Source organism: Pelodiscus sinensis, chromosome 10 (assembly GCF_049634645.1).
Source record: "Pelodiscus sinensis isolate JC-2024 chromosome 10, ASM4963464v1, whole genome shotgun sequence".
NCBI classification, from domain to species: Eukaryota; Metazoa; Chordata; order Testudines; family Trionychidae; genus Pelodiscus; species Pelodiscus sinensis.
The window spans coordinates 18462722-18482061 of NC_134720.1; the positions used below are offsets into that span (position 1 = coordinate 18462722).

Here is a 19340-nt window from a genome sequence, read left to right on the forward strand (position 1 = left end):
CTATAAACAACTACCCACAGTACAAAAAGCATAAGTGGCATAAACTGAAACTTGAACCAAAAGGATCAAGCATTCAAATCTCTTCAGGATTGCCTCAACTTTTCTATTGAGAATGCTTTTTGGTTCTCCCCCCGCCACCACCACCCACGTTACCAAGATGTTTGTCCTTTCTGTAATTCCTAAGATGGCACCATCCACTCCGAAATGTTTCATGAATGTCTAAGTACAACAGTTTGTGAAGGAATATGGGAACCACTTAGTAAAAAAAAGAGTCAATGATTCTGTGGAAAAAGAGGCCAGAAGAAACCATTATATAATCTAATCTGATTACAATAAAACAGTCTATGCTCTTTGTGGAAACTCCCCCTCTCCTGTTTTTAAAAGTACACAATTATTTTGATCTACTATAAAATGTAAACATAGCAAACAGAAAAAATATTTAAACATGAAACAATTTAAAATGTAAATAGGACATTTAATTTTATATATGGTGAAAAAATATGTTTTAAATTAAAAAAAGATTCTTCTTTTTAAAACGTTGAAAAATCAATTTGAAATTGACAGTGTTCAAGCCTAACCTTACCATAACCTATTAAAATAATTAAACAAAATATATTCAAGCAGTGTGTGTTTGCTATCAAAGTTATAAAGACAATCAAACCACAGAACTGATTGAATTGCTAAGCAGCAGGATTCAGAATTTAAAAGTCCTAAACCAGAAGGTACAGAAAATATTTTCTTAATTTCACTTTATTCAGCAAATTCAGTTCAATTAGCAGTTCATTCAAATATCTGAGAAACTGATTGAGAGCTAAAAAGGCTTTGTTTTCTGCTACCAAGCAATAAATAAGAGTGAGAGGATGAGATCTACTAATACTGAAATTATGAAAGAAATAACCAGAAACAATTAGTTCAACCTAGTAACTACAAACAATATTTTCTTTATGTTTTGACAAACTCATTTTTTTTTAAATGAATCCAGTACATTTGAGACAACGAAAGAAAAAAGCAGTATATTTTACTGGACCAACTTCCTTTGGTGAGAAGAGCTTTTGAGCCACGCAAAGGTTCTGCTTCTGTTCAGAGGCGCTGGATTATACCTTATTACAACTACCTGTAACCCACTAGCCACCACTCCCCTCATTTTGTCCTATGACTACTGATATGCTCAGGCCATTCTGCCTTGAATGGCCCCTTACTATGTGTGCTAACTACTTAAGCTAAAAAGCTTCAGAGGGATAGCCCAGTTAGTCTACAAAGGATAAACTTAAAAAACAACAAATAGTCTGATAGCACTTTAAAGACTAACAAAAACATGAAAGTGATATCATGAGCTTTCATGGGCACAGCCCACTTCTTCAGCTGACCATCTGAAGAAATGCTACCACACTATTCATTTTTTTTAAGTTTATTTATTTATGCTAAGCAATCTATTCTTGGTGTGTCACTGGAAGTACCTTTCCCATACCTAAAGAAGAGCTCGGTCTTCTAGAAAGCTTGTCTCTCTCACCAACAGAAGTCAATTCCATGAAAGAGATTACATCACCCACCTCATCTTTCTAGATATCCTGGGACCAACATGGCTACAACTATTCTACATCCGGTACATTTAACATTATGTACAATTAAATAAGGCTATTTGAAAATCCTATTTTAGTGCATTTTTAACAAAGTTAAAATTTCCATCCAAATGTTGTGCAGAGCCACAGTGGGAGTTGAGGCCATGTCCAAGTACAAACCAGGACTGAGCCAGCCTGTCAGCCAGCCAGCTAAAAAAAATTTGTTTGCAGAGCCCTGGGAGGGGTGGAGAGTGCGGAGGGGGAGGAGAGTGCGGAGGAGGATGTTTGCGTGTAGTCGATTTCAGTTCATTGTTTAGTTGACTATACTATTACATCCCTAGTCTACGCTACAAAGTTTTGCTGACAAAACTTGACACTCAAGGGCCACAAAACCAAAATTGTGAGAGGCTATTCAAACTTAATCCTTCCATTAATACAGATCATGGCCACATTGGGGGCACCACTGACGGTGTCACCCACAGTGCATTGCTACATATTCCACAGTGAAGTACTGTGGGGAAAAAAGATCTGACCCCTGCACATCTTGGGATTCCCTCAGAGTTCTCCCACAACATCCTCAAGTGCTGGGAGCACCATCACCAGTAGCTCAGTGAGCTCTCCATGCTGGGTAATGTCAAAGAATCACAGCATATCTGCCACCCTCTCCCTGCAGCAGCAGTCTGCCTGCCTTGTGTTCTTAGTGCAGGGCAAAACAAGAGTATTCCAATGATTAGTTCTTTGTCCCCCAAATGGAGCAGCCCACTCTGCTGTCAGATTCTTCCTGGATCTCTGAAAAAGGCGAGGCGCATGCCTGTAGGGCAGCAGAGATCAAAACACTAAGCACAGTCATCAGGGCAGATATTGTAGGATACTGGTAGAAGCCAGTTCTGCCCACTAAACAAACAGCAGAGTCTCTTTGTCAACAATAAAGGAACAGGAAAAGGGAAAAAAAGTTGTTGGGGTTGGAAGTATTTTGTCACGAAAACTGAGTGTTTTTCCCCCAACAAAAGTTGCTTTGCCATGAGAACACTTTCACTGTTTTGTGACCAAAAAAGCAGGCTTTGGCAACAAAACTTGGTTGTGTAGACTTACCCTTAATATAGTAAGAAATGCATCATTCACCATTTCTAACATAATGGAAATGTAAAAAAAGTCTCAAATCTGAATACATAATTTTTAAATTACCTCTATATGCACTTAAACAGTTATATAATGTATCGCTCTAGTGAGCAAGTAGTATCAAAACTGGTGCAGAAATAATGATTAGCTGCAAATCAATGTTTTAATAGATAGCAATCAATGAAGAAATCAAATCACCCTTAAGGAAAATGACAAATACAAATGCAAAATACAATTAAAATTGCATATTTAAATCAAGATGCTGTTTGATAAATCATGATAAAAATAATCAGTGCTCAATTCATATTGAATCTACTACAGTGCAAAAAAACTGAGAAAGCTTGACTTGACAATTATTACTGATGAATTAGTTATTGCATCCCTTTGAAACGAATAAAACATTGATAAAATATTAACCACGGAGACACTCCCCTATCAGTTTCATTTCTAAAAAGGCATAGGTGGGGGAGAGGGAAGAGTACATGCAAAAATCTTTTTCCAAGTGATACCAAATTCCACTGACTTCAGATGAACAAGCAACATCAAGCCCTAACAAAACTACAAAATAACAAGACCCTTATTACTGAAGAAAGCAAAAACACAACACCCCCACTCCTCTTCACACACAAGGAAGATGGCTATTTCGTTCCCTGAATAGAGAAGGCTGTGGAGGTTAAGTTTGTGCTGACATAGAACACAGACTTTCAAAAAAGTTCAACAACATGCAGGACTTTTTAGCCAATAATAAGAAAGAAAAGGGGACAAAAATGAATGCCATGTATGCTAAAACTGATGATCTGGAAAGCTGTTTCTGGTCCTCCCTCTTACAGAGGCAGGAAGAAAAATAACTTATTCATGAGGTCATACACTTTTTTTTTTATTTAAAAAAAATGCTCAATCAGTAAGAGTGTTTCTGATGACACAGCCGAGTGTCTCTCAATTCCCTTCCCATTCCTTTGGGAGAAACGATTGTTAGATTCCTGCATCATTTTTGGTTCTTTTTTACCCTCCCATGCTGCAAGAAGTAGGGATGTTAAATTTCAATTTATCGACTACTTGATTAGTCAATCAAGGGGGCATTAGCTATCCCACTGTACCTCTGCCTTTGAAATGTATGAGAGCCACCCGCAGCTCTTGTACATTTCAAAGGAAGAGATGCAGCAGTCTGGACCAGCATGAGCATTCAGTCCCCGCTCAAGCCGCTTCGCCACTTCGTTTCTGTCTTTCCTGCCCCCGGTGGAGATGGTGCTGGGGGGAGGGGGGGCGGGAAGTGGCTTTTAAGCCTGCTCCCTTTCCCCACCCCCACCCCACTTCCTCCCTCTGATAGAGGCAGTAGCAGGAGGGAAAGCAACTAGTCAAGTAACTACTTGAATACTCAATAAGCATATGCTTATCAGATAGGCGACTAGTCACTTACATCCCTAGAAAGAAGCAGATGACTTAAAAACAGAGAAGCTCTCCTGCGATCAGGCTTTTAACTGTAGTCCAAGAAGAAATCTGAGGTTGAAGAGTAGCTACTTTTTTTTTATTCTTGAATTTCACTGTTAAAAAGAAACCTTTGGTGATGCTGACTGTAAATGTCAGAATTCCTGATTTAGAAACATCCACCCACATAGCAAATGAAAAACAAAATCTAGATAAGATGACATAAATCAAATTGGGGGTGCGGTCCTAAAAGCTCCAAATTGTATCTTTCCAGCTTCTAACAGATGCATAGGGCCATAGGGTCATCAGGAATAAATTTATGCAATCAATAAAAGTACAGGCAGTCCCCAACTTACGCGGATCCGACTTATGTCGGATCCTCAGTTACGAACGGGGCTGCCCCAGGGTACACGGACTGCGGGACCTCGCGGTCCTGCCGCCCGTGTACTCTGGGGCTTTCTCTGCATCTCCCTGGTCTGCAGACCAGGAAGACGCAGAGCAAAGCCCCAGAGGGGCTCGGGCAGCGGGCTGGCCCGCTGCCCGAGCCCCCCCCCTCGCCCCCAGCGGCTTTCCAAAGCAGCGGGGCAGTCCAGGAGCGCCTGGGCTGCCTCTGCCCGAGGCCCCCCGCGGCTTTCCAAAGAACCGGGGAAGCCGGCAGCGGGGCAGTCCAGGGGCGCCTGGGCTGCCTCGCTGCCCAAGCTCCCCCGCCCCCCCCCCCCGCGGCTTTGCAGCCCAGGCGCCCCTGGACTGCCCCGCTGCCGGCTTCCCCAAGGCTTTGCAAAGCCGCGGGGAAGCCGGCAGCGGGGCAGTCCAGGAGCAGTCCGGGGGCTCTCCAGCAGACCAGGGAGACGGGGAGCAAAGCCGCGGAGGACCCAGGCAGCAGGACCGCGGTGCGTCGCGGTGCGTCTCGGTCCGCCGCCCATGTCTTCCTGGTCTGCTGGGGTGGGGGGGGCGCAGCTAGTATGCCCCACCCCCCCCAGCAGACTAGGCTTTTCTCCGGACTCCTGTGGCAGAGCAGCTGGGGTGCTGCCGGTTGGTCCCGCAGCGCTGCTCTGGGCGCTACTGGTCCAACCCAGCAGCACCCCAGCTGCTCTGGTCCTGATTCAGCCGCTGCTGGTCAGTTTCAGCAGCGGCTGAATCAGGACTCCTGGGGCAGAGCAGATGGGGTGCTGCTGGGTTGGTCCAGTAGTGCCGAGGAGTGGCGCTACTGGAGCAACCCAGCTGCACCCCAGCTGCTCTGCCCCAGGCGTCCTGATTTAGCCGCTGCTGAAACTGACCAGCACTGACTACACGAAGCCCGAGGCAGAGTTGCTCTGCCCCGGGCTTCCTGGAATCAGCTGCTGATCAGTTTCAGCAGCAGCTGACTTGGGGAACGCTTGGGGTTCTTAAGTTGATTCTGTATGTAAGTCAGAACTGGCGGTCAGTTTGAGCAGCGGCTGAATCTGGACGCCAGTTCCGACTTACATACAGATTCAACTTAAGAACAAACCTATAGTCCCTATCTTGTACGTAACCCAGGGACTGCCTGTATTTGGAGTTGGGCTGTAAATACTGAGGCATTTCTACAATACTACTTACTGCTCATAAGATAGGCTTCCATTCTTGTAAAATAATTCAACAGGTCTGTTTTTGCATGCACAGTTTAAGTACTTATTTTCTGAATAATTTTAAAGAGACAAGGTGGGTGAGAATTTCTTATTTTGGACCAACTTCTGTTTGCAAGAGAGCCAGAAGATGGCCCAGTTAAAAAAAACAAACAAACACACCAAACAAAACAAAAACAACACACCTTCATCTTGCCTCTCTATCCTGGGACCAATACAGCTTAAGTATATACATAATAGAAATTTTCAAGGCAGCTGACAGAATATAATTTATATATATATATATATATATATATATATATATATATATACACACACACACACACACACACACACACGTATTGTACACTAGCAAAAAGATGTAAATCAATATTATAAATCAGATAATAAAATATTAGGCTTTAATCAGAGTCTCATATTATGATTAACAGTTCCATATACACAAACTTGTTACTATCCTCCTGACCTCACCGTGAATTATTGTGAAGAAAACAGCACTTTCTAATTACTCAAACTTAAATCTCAAATGACAGTCTACAGAGAATGTGACCTAGATATTTCAAACATGATCACAGCGAATACATATCAATTCATCTTTTAGTTAAGAGTGCGAGGCTTATTTAAATCTCCTTTATCTATTCACACCTCTGTTTTTGTTCAGTTTCCCACCATATTTAAATAGACAGAAAAGATATTTACACAAGATACTCTTCTTCACCACTGTTATTTTGTAACAAACTACTGTAGTTGTTTCCATTCGAAATAATGTATCAAATTAAGGAACAGTAAAAAACAGAATTAAAGCTATTACAGTTTATTGAAAATGTATACTTTCAGACTATGCCCCAGAAGCAAGTTCTAGTTTTCAATATTCTGACAATGTGGAATTGTAGCTATAGTTATTCATATTTCAACTGTTGCTATAAAATGTAAGCAAAGATTTATTGCAATAGCAAGTCCCACTCATTTTGTGATTTGAGCTTTTCCTTAATGAGCTACACTTTAAACTATTTAAAGGGGATTTAATTATAAATACAGGATATGAATAATTAAATTAGCATGCGTCAAAAATAAAACTTGCTAAATGAAAAATTATCAGTTCCCATAGTTGCATAGTGCACAGAAAAAAATCTAAATGAAAAGAAAAAAGGAGCAATTTAAACAAAAAAAATCAGTGTGAGCATTATTCTCTTTTTCCTAGAAGGATGTTTACATGACAACAACATCCTTGTTGCTTAAGGAGCTATTCGGCCATGCCTATTCCTTATTTAAAGTCTGACATTAACATACGTTTTAAGTACTGTGCATTATACTATCAGAGCATTCAACTGCAATTAGTAAGAACACAGGACAAAAGAGCAAGTGAAAAAATCCTGCTTCCCTCACTCAGGACAATGGGATGCATATCAGTGTGAATGGGATGGTGAGATGAGTAGGCAGCAGGAACTCCAAAGGCTTGTCTACATTGGCAAGCTGTGACCAAAAAACCCTTTGGGGCAGCAAAATCCACAGAGCATTCACATGCAAAGTGACAAGTGGCAACAAATGCCCAATGTTGGCAACAAAACACTTCCACCTCTGCAACAGACTTTGCCTCTCCCCTTCCCTTTACTGGTCACCAATCACATAGTGTGTACTACAGTAGGGTTTCTGTCCAGGTCATCAAACTCCGGCATGTTTCCCACCATGCCCAGTTAGCTACTTTGCCCAGCTCTTTGAACTTTGCTACTCTGCAACCATGAAAACAGATGTGCTCCTCCAACTTGCAAACCCCAAGAACTTTAACATTCACATTCCTCTGTCTAGCTCATTGTGTAATGGTTCGTGGAGTCTTCTCAGGGAAACAGGGTCCTACATGGAGCACACCAGAGCTTTTGGATTTTATCAATGTGTAGGGTGAAGAAATCAGTGCAATCACAGCTGCGAGTGATCCCTAAGAATTGAGAAATGCAGTCACATTTCTTGAGCCCTTTATGCAAAGGGGCATGCTCAAAGCACACTTAAAAGGCAGAACCAAGACAGACATACCAGAAGGGGAAGGAGGCAAACAGCCAGTTTGGTGCTGCACCCAAAATATGCCATTTTTATAAAGAACTGGATGCATTCCTGGCTGAGGACCCCATGTCCACTACCAAGGAACCTATGGATACTTCCCATAGCATAGAGACAGAAACAGGACTTAATCTGGAGGCACAAGTTCTTGATGAAGAAATGGAAGCAGAGAAGGAAGAGCAGCTCACTACTACATAGCCAACCTATGTGCAAGGTAGCTTGAAATTGTTCTCAAGTCCCAAGAAGTCTCAGCAACTTTACAGGGAGCATGAAGCAAGGGAAGTGACATAGGGTAAGTTGCTCTACTGAAGCTGTTACAGCAGTGTGGGGCAATAAATATGCTGTGTATTGCAGTTGGGCAGAGAGGGGCAGATGGCAGCTAAGTTGCTCTTGCAGCTGGGAAGGAGGAGAAGCATGGGGTAAACAGAGGCAGTATTTCTGTGAGTTGGCTAAGCCCTGCCTCAGTCTGTGTTATGTCCAAACAGAGCATTGATGTACACAGAGATATCAATATAATCTTGCTGGGAGATGGTGTTGAAGCTTTTCCTGAGGTTCTTATTAAAATTTAAACACAGAGATTTACATGCACATACACACAGTCACAGCAACTTTATTCAAAAGTGATATTCATATGTGGATTCAATTAACCTTAGTGGTGGTGTTCTAATTTTTGCAAAACCATTTAAAAAACTCTACGTTCCTAATTGAAATTTTCAAGTTCAGCTGTTCATTACGCTGCAACCCTTATGTTATACAAGTAACAGAATACACATTAGATCTTGGTCAGATTACATTCCAACTCCACAGGTGTCGTCACATATGTTCTTTAGGGCTCTACCTCCCAGCTGTTAAGTGTTTAAAACCAATCCAGAATACATATGTTCTTTATACCATCACCTAAAAAAGTATCATCCTTAACTTTGAATTTCTTGTTCCATTTTCTAATTTAAAACTGATCCTAAATGTAAGTTTAATACTGACTGAATACAAAACCTGTGTGTCACAGGATCCTATTGTACTGCCTACTTGATCTCTGAGACACAGCCCCAATAGAACTCTATAAATCAAAGAGAAAAACCTTGAAAGCAATGTTCCTAAACCTCCCATGTAAGTCAGAAGTCCAAGCTAACAGTTGAATGAATTATTGTAGATGCACGCGAGGAATAGGTCTGCAGTTTGAATTATGAAAACATATTTCAAGTCTGTAGAGTAATAAAATTAACTGGAACTGCAAGTACATTGACACAGTAGCAAAAGACTTTCCCCTCAACTAATACCTACACACAGTGGGAAACACCCTACATAGTCTTTAATAATACTGCTAGCATGTGCAACTTGCATATTTTGCTGATGTCAAGTTACTGCTATCCCAGAAATAGAGGCTTCTGAACTTGTCGTCTTTGAAACTGTTTTTTTTAATTGCATGCAGATAAATGCGATACATTTTTAAAGTAACTCAAGTCCACAAAAGATCTGTAAATGAATTAAATTCAGAAGAAAGCTATAAAGCAATTTCTTTGCTACTTACAGAAGAAGATGCATTTGAAAAATGTTCTTAGTATTTTATACAGGATTTTCAAGAAGGGATGAGAAATGTTAACCAGTAGGGACTGGAGCAGCTCTCCATCTGCCTGGGCAGGAGGCTGTTCCAGGTCTCCCAGACCTGCCATGGACAGGAGCTGCTCCCACTGGTCTGAAACATCCCCTGAATGGGGTAGAGGGCCACACCAGCCCACCCACAACAGGTGGAGGGGGCCCACTTGCCCACACGAATTGGTTAACCAGTTAAATACAATTTTACATCCCTAATTCCAAGACAGCTTCATACTTCAAATGTTTTGTGACTCTGTGCTCAGAACATCAAGTGCTCACCTTCAGTTCTGTGGCCAACTTAGAGAGGGTCCTCAAAACCACACCAGAAGCACAGGAAGAAACAGTGCCTCAGATAGTTCTGTACTGAGAAATCCCAGGAGAAGCCAAGTGAAACTTATAAACACTAGTGAAACTGATACATTTTTGTAAGCAGCCAGAAGAGGCAGGGCATAAGGAAGAAACCTAAGAGGTCTGCATATAGCAATAGATTAGGTCTCTTTATTAAGAGCACAGAGAGAAGCAACAACTCTTTTTCTCCTATAACCCAGGAAGAGAAACTAAGACAGCAAGAGGGCAGGGGAGATGATTGAGTTGTGTGACAAAGATGTAAAATTGCATGTCAGCTCACCAAGGTTGCTGATAGGACAACCACAGAGCACTGGCTCTAGAAAGAAGGGAGAGGAGGAAAAAGCAGACAAAGCACCAGAAGTTCTTTCTGAGGAGGAATGAGAGCAGCTGGAACCAATGTATAGTAAAGAGACTCAAGGAACAGAGTGGAATTTAAACTACTGGTCCTTTAACAGGCTGGGAGAGGAGCAAGAAGTAGAATACTTTGGTGCTGACAAACAGCTAACAGTTTGAGGATCCATGTAAAACCAGAAAAGCAGCAGGGCTGGGGACAGCAGCAGGAACAAAGAGGAAAAGACAAGAATATGCATGAAGGTGAGGGGGGGGGGACACAGAATAGATTTGAAAACAAGTGATTTCTTCACAGGAAAATCTATTAGAGCAGTCAGAACTCATTTTTGAGGGAGATACAGAACGGAGTATTTTGATATAGGTTAATAGTGTATCACATGCATGGTTTGGGAAATGGGGGAGGGATGGACGTTGCAGCAAAGGGCCACAAATTTATTCTTCTGCGAATGATAAGCTGGAAAATACTCAATCCTGACCTCACAACCTGGAACAACAACATATTTTGGTCTGAATAAATAGAAACTGTCCAAGTAGTTTAAGCCTGTTGGGGATGAAAGCTAGCCTATGTTAAATATATAGGAATATGCAATCGTGTGTAACTCCTTGCCAATTTTGGGGTTTAAAGATTGCATCATAACACATGCACAAGGAAGCCAAATTAACATTGCATAAGTTTTTTTCTATCCTTCTCTGCTCTTCCCCATCTCTGTCTCCTGTCCTGACTCTGGTCCCTTTCCTCCTCTGCTCTGAGCCACACCCAGCTGATATCTCCTCCAGTCTAGTCCCCATCCCTACGTACCAATCTGCTCTGCATTCTCATCTAGTTGCTTCTTACTTCTCCCTCACAGAGCATGGAACACCCGCAAACTGAGGAAGGAAAGCACAGAAGAGAGCCTTTCCCTGCCCTCAATTCTTTGCACACAACCATATCACCCACTGAATCTGGGCCGGAATGGACTATGAGATCTGTGCAGATGGAATCCGTAGAGAAACTATCTAGCTGCCTGTCTCTAACTCTATTATGTGTGCACAACCAGATTTTTCAGGAACCTTCACCATAGCAAATGGTGAGAGATTTTTTTAAGGGAAGGCAAAAAGCACATCCCTTGATACTTCAGCAATACCTTTGCCAAATGTTAAGTCCTGCTCAATGGCATGATTTAAAATAGCACATACTGATGATACAATAAGACCACCTTAATATTACATTGTTCAAATAAGGAATAATTGCAAATGTGAAACAAATATGGGAAAGGAGTGTTTTGTTTTTGTTCCATGTATCTTGTAATTCACACTCCTACGTTAGACTTACCAGTTCAGGTAAAAGAAAACTCTACATTTGATTGTTAAATCTTTCTCCACAGCCCAGTGGTGTTAGAACTTACACCAAGCAAAGAAGCAATAAAATATTCACTAAATTTATTTACAGTTACTACTTGACTGTATCATTTTGTCCAACTACTTTGTTGTAAATGCTCACCATAACTATTCACTGTACAGTGACTGCTATGAGTTAAATACTGATCTTTGAAATTTTTCATGTAAACATCTTAATATTTAGATAAATACAATCTGTAAGAACAAAGCAAAACTCAATGATATTTTCTATAGCTATCATACAGAAACACATACTTAGTGGAGAAAATGTATTAAAAATACTTTATTTCTTCAGATTAAACTTTGTATTCAGTTTCTATTTGACAAATATAGAACATTGGATGCAAAAATATTTGTCCTGTGCATGCTTTGTAAAGCCAATGTTAATACAGATGTCTGGCAAACTTTGCCTAGATTTCAATTTGCTCATTTTTAAACATCATAAGCCAGCTGAGTCCATTCTACGCCATTTGCTTCTTCTGCAGTTTGCAGGTACTTACTGAATATAGTTTAGCAAAAACCAATTTTATATCAATATTAACCTAAACACATGTACACACACACACACACACACACACACACACACACACACACTAATGATCAGAGTCTCTTCAAAGCATTTGGCAAATATTACCTAGTTAGTTCTCACAGCAGCCCTGTGAGGTAGATATGTACATTTTACACACAGGAAAAATGAGTTAGAAAAAAATTAGTGAACTAGCTTGCCTAGAGTTACAGGGTACTGGCCCCACTATACTTAGAATATAAGAGCTTTTGAATCCGATCTGTACTCCCATGTTCAACACAGGCCACACCTCTTTTACATACTCTGACACACACACACCCACTCCCTCTCCCACACACCTTTTTTGGGTCTTTTTATATATTCCTGAAAGATTAAATGAAGTAACAGAGAACCACTAAAGAGTTACTAACTAAAGCACCAACACTCAAGGAAATTTCAGAGTTAACAGCCTCACCATATCTGTTCACAAATCATGAGAGCCAGTTGCCTGGATAAGTTTACAACATGTCACCTCTGAAAAGCATCCATGATTCAAGGATGCAGTGTTAATTGCTAATTGTGCTTCTGGAAGCAAAAGCATATTTAAAATCAGAGTAAACCAAAAAAATCCCTTTTAGTCTTAACTCTCAAGTGCTAAATTTGGCTACAGTATTTTCCAAATCACATCTCATCAGGAAAAAAACGTTAACTTCTAAGAACACAGTATCTACTTAACCAAAAAAAAAATCACCACAGCAATCTACTTACAGAAACTTCCTCTGTAAGAAATAAGCTTCAACTAGTCTGTTCCAGATTTTATCCAACCTATTTGTTATACGTTAACTAATGACCATGCTTAAGTCTATCCCCCCCCCCCCCGCCCAAAATCTTAATTGTACAATATTTGAAACTGCCGCTATCAAAGATTAGCTCAGTGGAGTGAATCTGTATCTTCTTTCCCCACAGCAATAGACACTCCGCGCATTTAAAGGGTTCTGTCTGAACGAGCAGGATGCGAACCTGCAAAGAAACAAGAGAACAGACTCCCACCTGAAGCTATCCCTTTAGGGCTCAGTTCAGCAGTCTGAACCATCTCCAGTTAGGGTGCCTGATTTTCACTGGCCCGTTGTGCTGAGTTTCAAGTGGGCGTTTCTCCTCGTTTAAACGCCTCCCCCCTCCTCCACTGTGCACTCACCTTCTCTCTGGCTCTTGCCCAGTTCTTAGACGTCCTCCCGCCTCTGGAAACTGATGCTGGCATATGCGCTCAAATCGTCGCTCGAGTGGCTACTCCCACAAGGCTGATTAGGGGCTTTGGGCGGCGGTTGCCGCCCCGCCGGCACAGAGGTGCCCTCTTGGGGGTGGTGGGCGGGTTGGCGACGGTGATTAAAATCCTTCACTAAGTCCAGGTCGATGTAGTTGAGCCCGTTCTCCAAGCCACCCCCGGTCCCGGGCTGCGGCTGCTCCCTCCTGGCGGCCGCCCCCAGCTCCCCGGCGGCAGGCCGGAGCCAGACGTTCTCGAAGGAGGCCGAGCTGTGGCGCTTCACCTCCTCCGCGCCCCCCGCCCCGTAGAGCTGGGGCGCGTTGAGGCCGGCGCTGCCCGCCGTGCCGCGGGCGTTGCTCGGGGTGGACGAGAAGGTTTCGGAGCTGTGGCGCCGGCGGCCCCCTTGCGGGTCGGCGCGGATCACTTTGGCGCTCTGGTTGCGGCCGGGGCTGAGGCTGACGCGGGTGAAGGCGCTGTGCACCCCCGGGCCTCCCAGCAGGGAGGAGGAGCGCGGCAGCGCCGGGGCCGGCTCGGCCGGCGGCTGCGCCTGGGCGGAGGCAGGGGCGGCAGCGGGGTCCTCCGCCACGACGCAGCCCGTCCGCATGTCGGCGTAGTTGAGCAAGAGGGCGGGGGGCGAGGGGTCGGCACAGCCCGGGCAGGGCCCCCCGACACCGCCGCCCTGTTCCATAGTCACATAGTCCCGGCCGCTGGGGGCAGCTCCTCGGCCGGGCCGGGCCGCACACGCCGCCCGCGCGGCCCCGTAGCCGGCTTGGCAGGCCGCCCGCGGCGGGCCCAGCTCCATGTTCATGTAGTCGGAGCCTTCCTCCCCCCGGGGCCGCGCGGCCGACGGGAAGGGCGGCTGGTCACTGGCCACGAACTCGATGTTCACGTACTCGCCGGGGCTCTTGGGCTCGGGCGGCAGCAGCAGCGGGGGCTGCTCCCGCGCGCGCGGCAGGGTGCTGGCCTTGGGGCCGTCCAGAGACAAGCGGGTGGGTCTGGCCAGGCGGCTCCTGCTCTGCGCGGCCGCTTGGCGGAGAGGCGGCTGCTGCGGCGGAGGCTGCGCCCGCTGGGGCCCGCCGCCCTCTTGGCCCCCGCTTCCTCCGAGACTGTCGCTGCTGGTGGAAGAGGACGAGTCCTCCGCGGCGTAGAGCAGCCGGCCGGAGCTGAGGGAGATGCGCAGCGGGGGGCCGCTCTCCTCGGCCGCTGCCCTGCGCTGCACGTGTTTGAAGGAGCGCGGCAGGGAGAAGTAGGAGTAGATGGGCTTGTGGGGGGGCTGGCCCGGGTCCTGCGCTGAGGTCTCCTCGGAGCCCGGCGGCCCCGAGTTGGCGAAGTAGCAGTCCGGCGGGGTGCTAGTGGCGGAGCCGCTGGCGGGGGACATGTTGATGTAGTCACTGCCGCTGCAGGGGAGCTTCTCTTCGCTGCTCTCTACCGAGAGCTTTGGGTGGTGGCCAGCCCCGTTCGTCCAGATTTTGCCATAGCCCGCAGAACCACCCTCAGGAGAACAGCTGCCACTAGGGGACATCATCATGTACCCATTGGAGTCCACCATGGCTTGGACGTGGCGACCCCCCCTGCCAGGGTTGATGATCTGCTGTGGGGCTGAGACGCTCTTGGGGCTCATGGGCATATAGTCACCACCTTTAGGAGCGCCACCACTGCTGGGCACAGGGGCCACCCCAGGAGACATCGGCATGTAGCCATCATCAGTGTGTGGGGTGGAGTTGGTCCGGTGGTGGCTGCCCTCCAGGTGGTGCATTTCCAAATGCTCTTCAGGATAGGAGTGAGTGGGCACAAAGGCTGAGTGCCGGTAGGAGGGCAGCCGATTGCCACCACAAGGGTAGGAAGGCAGCATTTCTGTGTACTCCTCAATGGAGGCCACTGAAGACTGTGATGGTGTCTTCTGGTGGGAGATGGTGGGTGAGGTGCCTGCAGAGTGAGTCCGCTTCCTGAAGCCCTTCTCCAGATCAGTTACCTCCTCTCCGCCACTCCGGGGACAGCATGGGGTGCCAGGAAAGCGGCACTGCTGCTGTGGTTGGCAACTGCGAGGGAGGAAGTGGCCATTGGGAGCTGCCAGGCTGCAGGACGAAGCAGCCTTGCCCCCCATACAGATGTAGTTATTGAGCTCCTCATCCCCCCGCGCTGGTGGGGTGTGCCCCAAGGAGTCGGGGGTCACACTGCGAAAAGAGCTGCGGAAATCACAGGGGCTGGAGCCATACTCATCAGATGAGATGAAACCGCCATCACTGGGGGAGCCTGATACCGAAGCACTGGACCTGCGTGGGAAGAGGCAGTCTGAGGTGGAGCCATGGCCACTGGTGCTGCTGGATGACAGGCTGACTGGACTAGTGGCTGAAGGGGAGCAACGTGAAGAAGGCATTGGGATAGAGCGACTGTGATTGAGTGGAGGGTGAAGCCTGGAGTTGCCACGGTGCCTATGTGAGTGGGTCCGGTTGGCACTGGGGCTTACTGGGCTGCCGTCAACTGAGGCAGGCCTGGACATAGTTCCTTCCCCATCACTAGAGGCTCTCACTCTGAAAGAGCTGGGTTTGCCTCCTGTCCCTCCTCCTCCACCACCCCCAGCAGGAGAGGTAGCAGTCACACTTTCAGTCCTGGACCTGCGACTAAGCCCTACCTGGCTGGGCGGGGGGTTGTTGACATGGTGTCTGCTGCGGAGGGGCACAGAGATGGGATTGGAGCAGTTGGAAGAGGACTGGCTCTTGCTGCGGGGCCGGAATTCCTCACTCATAGCCCGCATGGCCTCCAGGATGGTCTCATGCATGTTCTGTGCCACCACTGAATCATCCACCTGCATCCAGAATTCACCAGGCCCAGTCACGGCTGAGCGCCCCACCTCGATGAAAAAGAAGTTCTCAGAGTGGCCACACCTGCGGATATTGAGCAGCTGCAGTACCACAGCAGCTGCATCTGAGTTCAGCTTCACAAAGCTGATGGTTTTGTTGGTCAGGCACAGGCGGTAGATGCCAATCAGGTTCTTGGTCTGGCCCAGACCTTTAGGTTTCAGGATCACTTGCCAAACCTCCTTGAAAGCTGGACCAGGAATCACCTCACCATAGTTATCACCTGCCTCCCCTACCCCTGCACTGCCACCCCCAAAGGAGATGTCGCTGTGGTGGTGATGACGGTGATGATGGAGGTGGTGGTGGCCTTTGGCCCGATTGTGCAACTGCAGCAAGGCTTGATACCAGCTCTCCTGCTCAGATTCACTGTCAGCTGCAATGGCAAAATGCTCGTCCTTGGTATAGAGGGCCACCAGGTGCTTGTTCTTGGAGTCTGCCCGTTTGTTGATGTTGAAGCAGCTCTCCAGTGGGATGGAACGCTTTGGGGCTCCTGACTTATGTCTCCACTTCTTCTCATTCTCATAGTACTCCAGCCGGGCAGGTCCCGACTCGCTAGCTGCCCTCAGCACGAAGAAGCGTTTGTGCATGCTCTTGGGTTTGCGCAAATAACCCACCTTCCTGACATCTGAGAAGAAGCCCTCATTATTATCCGTGGGGCTAGCCATGGTGGAAGGAGAGGTGGTGGTGCTTTTAGGGCAGCTATCAACCCACAGGCCTCCAAAACTGCCAAGGAAGGCAGAAAAAAAAAACACCTCTTAAAATACAATTCATGCAACAACCATCGTAATAAAACAAGCACTCTAGCTCGGAATCCCCTCTCCAAAACAGAATGGGGGAGGGGATACTGGCAGGGTGAGGGCAGCTGTTCAGTGGCAGAGGCAGCTTCCAACAGCACAGCAGCGTTTATATTGCTGTTTATGCCCAAATCACCCGTAGAAGGGTAAATATATCCTTAAAAAGTCCAGTCCCAGTCAGTCCAGATGAAAATCTAGTTCTTTCAGCAGCAGCCGCCGGGGAGAAGAAACGCATCTTTCAGTCTTACGGGTCGGATTCCTCTGTAGCGAGGAGCAGGAAAGGGGTCCCTCTTGCTTCGCTCCCAAACAAACACCCCTCCCTTCACAAGTTCGCTTCAGCAAGCAGCAACCTCTGTAACAGAGCCTCTGGGTAGCGGTTTGTTTTGCAAAGTCCGGGGCTTACACCCAAAAAAACACACGCTTCTTCCCCCCGAAAAGCATAGCCCAGCCCCCAAACAATCAGCGCTGAGGCTGCTGCTTCTGTTGGTGCGCGAGGAGGTTGGCGACCCCATTCAGTCCCATCTCGTTAGGAAGAGAAAGTGCCATTTCAACACAAAATGCAGCAGCAGGAGGGGAAGCAGCCCAAGTGGGGAAGGCACATCCTCTCTTCCGCCGCCGCCTCCTCCTCATTCCAGTCGGGAAAGGCGCCGAGGCCAGCAGCAAAGCCCCCTCCCGTGCCCCAGGCTGATCGCGGGTCTGGGGCCGCCGGGGCTGACTTCTCCTCCGGCTGCTTCTCGGAGTTTCGCAGCGCCCCAAACCCAAACAAGCGGCGGTGTCTGTGTTTATGAGTCCGGCCCCCTCCAGCCGCCGCCGAGACTCAGTCTCACTCCGAGGAGAGAAACACGTGACGGCGCCAGTGCGTGGACCATCCCAGCAGCGGCCGAGGGAGGCTCCAACCTAGCCTGGTGCCGCGGCATTCCACTCCGCCCCCTCCTCCCCGCCCGCCGCTCCTTTCATTCAGCGCTGCTGCGGCTGCAATTACCTTCGGGCTCCGATCTGCTCGGCGCCCCGGGGGGCCGCCTTCCTATTGGCGGCACGGCCTGTCTCTCAACCCCTCCACGGGAGGAGGCGCCCAGGCTAGGTTGAGGAGTGGAGCGTAGTAAAAAGGCGTAGACGCCATTCACTGGCGTGTTATTTATAAACTAGGGGCTTGCGAGTGAATCTCTGCAGTGTGGCAACTTTGCTCGAGGCGCTGCTGCTGCGTTGTAACCACGAGGCTCCCTCTTCCCCCCACCTTCCACATGCGAGCTGCGTCTAAACTCTAGTGCTGCCTGATCTGCAGTATAGTCATAGAGGTGCTTAAAATCATCGCCCTCATCTACGCCAGCTCTTCGGCATGTTGGTGCTTTCCCTTTCAAAGAGGGTAAAGATCCAAAGAAGTTAATGCAATCACTAAATTGAAAACAGAAACGTCCCCCTCTCCCCAGCCCCTTCCCCCTTCCCAACCTTCTCCCACTCAAAATGCATCCGCAAACGGTTCGTGAACGTCCATGGAATTGGAGATTTCGGTAACATAATATAGAGTGATTCTCCTGAGCCGAAGTAAGATTGTCCTCCCCTGAGCTGCTCAGAACATTGAACTGAAACTATCCCCGGGAGCAAAAATCTAAAATAATACAAGTTTATGTTGCATGATAGTTTCCATATAAATTGGATCCCAAAGTTCTCTACAGATTTAAATCCAAATAAGACCCATAATGGGACTGGCAATTGAAAATAGGATTTCCATGTATATGGTGCAGTTTTGAGACACTGAAACAATGCAATGGACAATTTTTGTGTGATTTTCATTTCTGCAGATATTTCTGATTCAAATGCACCAGTGACTGGTTTTATAATCTTTGTTTCCTAATAGCATGGAGCCAAAAAATCACAGATTTAATCTATTCTCTACCCATTTATGCCCTGAATAAAGATTTTTATTGATTGGTGGAGATTTATCATTGCTGGAAATGCAAATATATGTTATTATATTTTAGAGCAGAATTGTATAGTAGAAGTTCCTGTAGAATTTTTTGATGTAGTGTCAGGCAGTTAACTATATTTCCCAAAATCATGATATGCTAAATTAAGCTGAATATTCAGCATGATTTGCAGTTTACAGTGGTGAAATGTGCTGTATGCGTAACTTTTATTTCACTGTAAGGGTGAAAGACGACACCAGAAGTGTTGCAATCCCGTTCTAAAAAAAATAAATTACTCAATGCTGCCATCTCCAGGGCAGTTAATTAAAATATCTTGGAACATCTTTTTTCTTTTTCACTCCAAATATGGAATGCATTTTTATAGGTTCCAGATTGGTTTTTGTTTTTTTAATTGTTTGTATGCATTCATTGGAACATGAATTAATCTACATATCCTATATAGTATAGCACGTCTTTAATATGCATGTTGCTGGCAATATATTTAGTAAACAAGCTGTTATTGATATACTTTGATAATTTATGTGAGAAATGCAATAAAAACATTCATAATTACTTTCAATATTGAATTA

At 46.2% G+C, this 19340-nt stretch overlaps 1 protein-coding gene across 5 annotated transcripts in view; it reads right to left on the reverse strand.

The window, feature by feature from the left end:
• The window catches only part of LOC102443394 (insulin receptor substrate 1), a 241266-nt gene extending 223480 nt beyond the window's left edge, over nucleotides 1-17786 (reverse strand). For all 5 annotated transcript variants that reach the window (XR_012906217.1, XR_012906219.1, XR_012906218.1 and 2 more), the window contains exon 1: nucleotides 13129-17786. Coding sequence is in view for 1 of the 5 variants with exons in the window: in XM_075937583.1 (XP_075793698.1) it covers nucleotides 13154-16717 (3564 nt within the window). In the remaining 4 variants the exon portion in view is untranslated. The remainder of the gene's footprint in view (nucleotides 1-13128) is intronic.
• Nucleotides 17787-19340: the final 1554 nt, after the last annotated feature.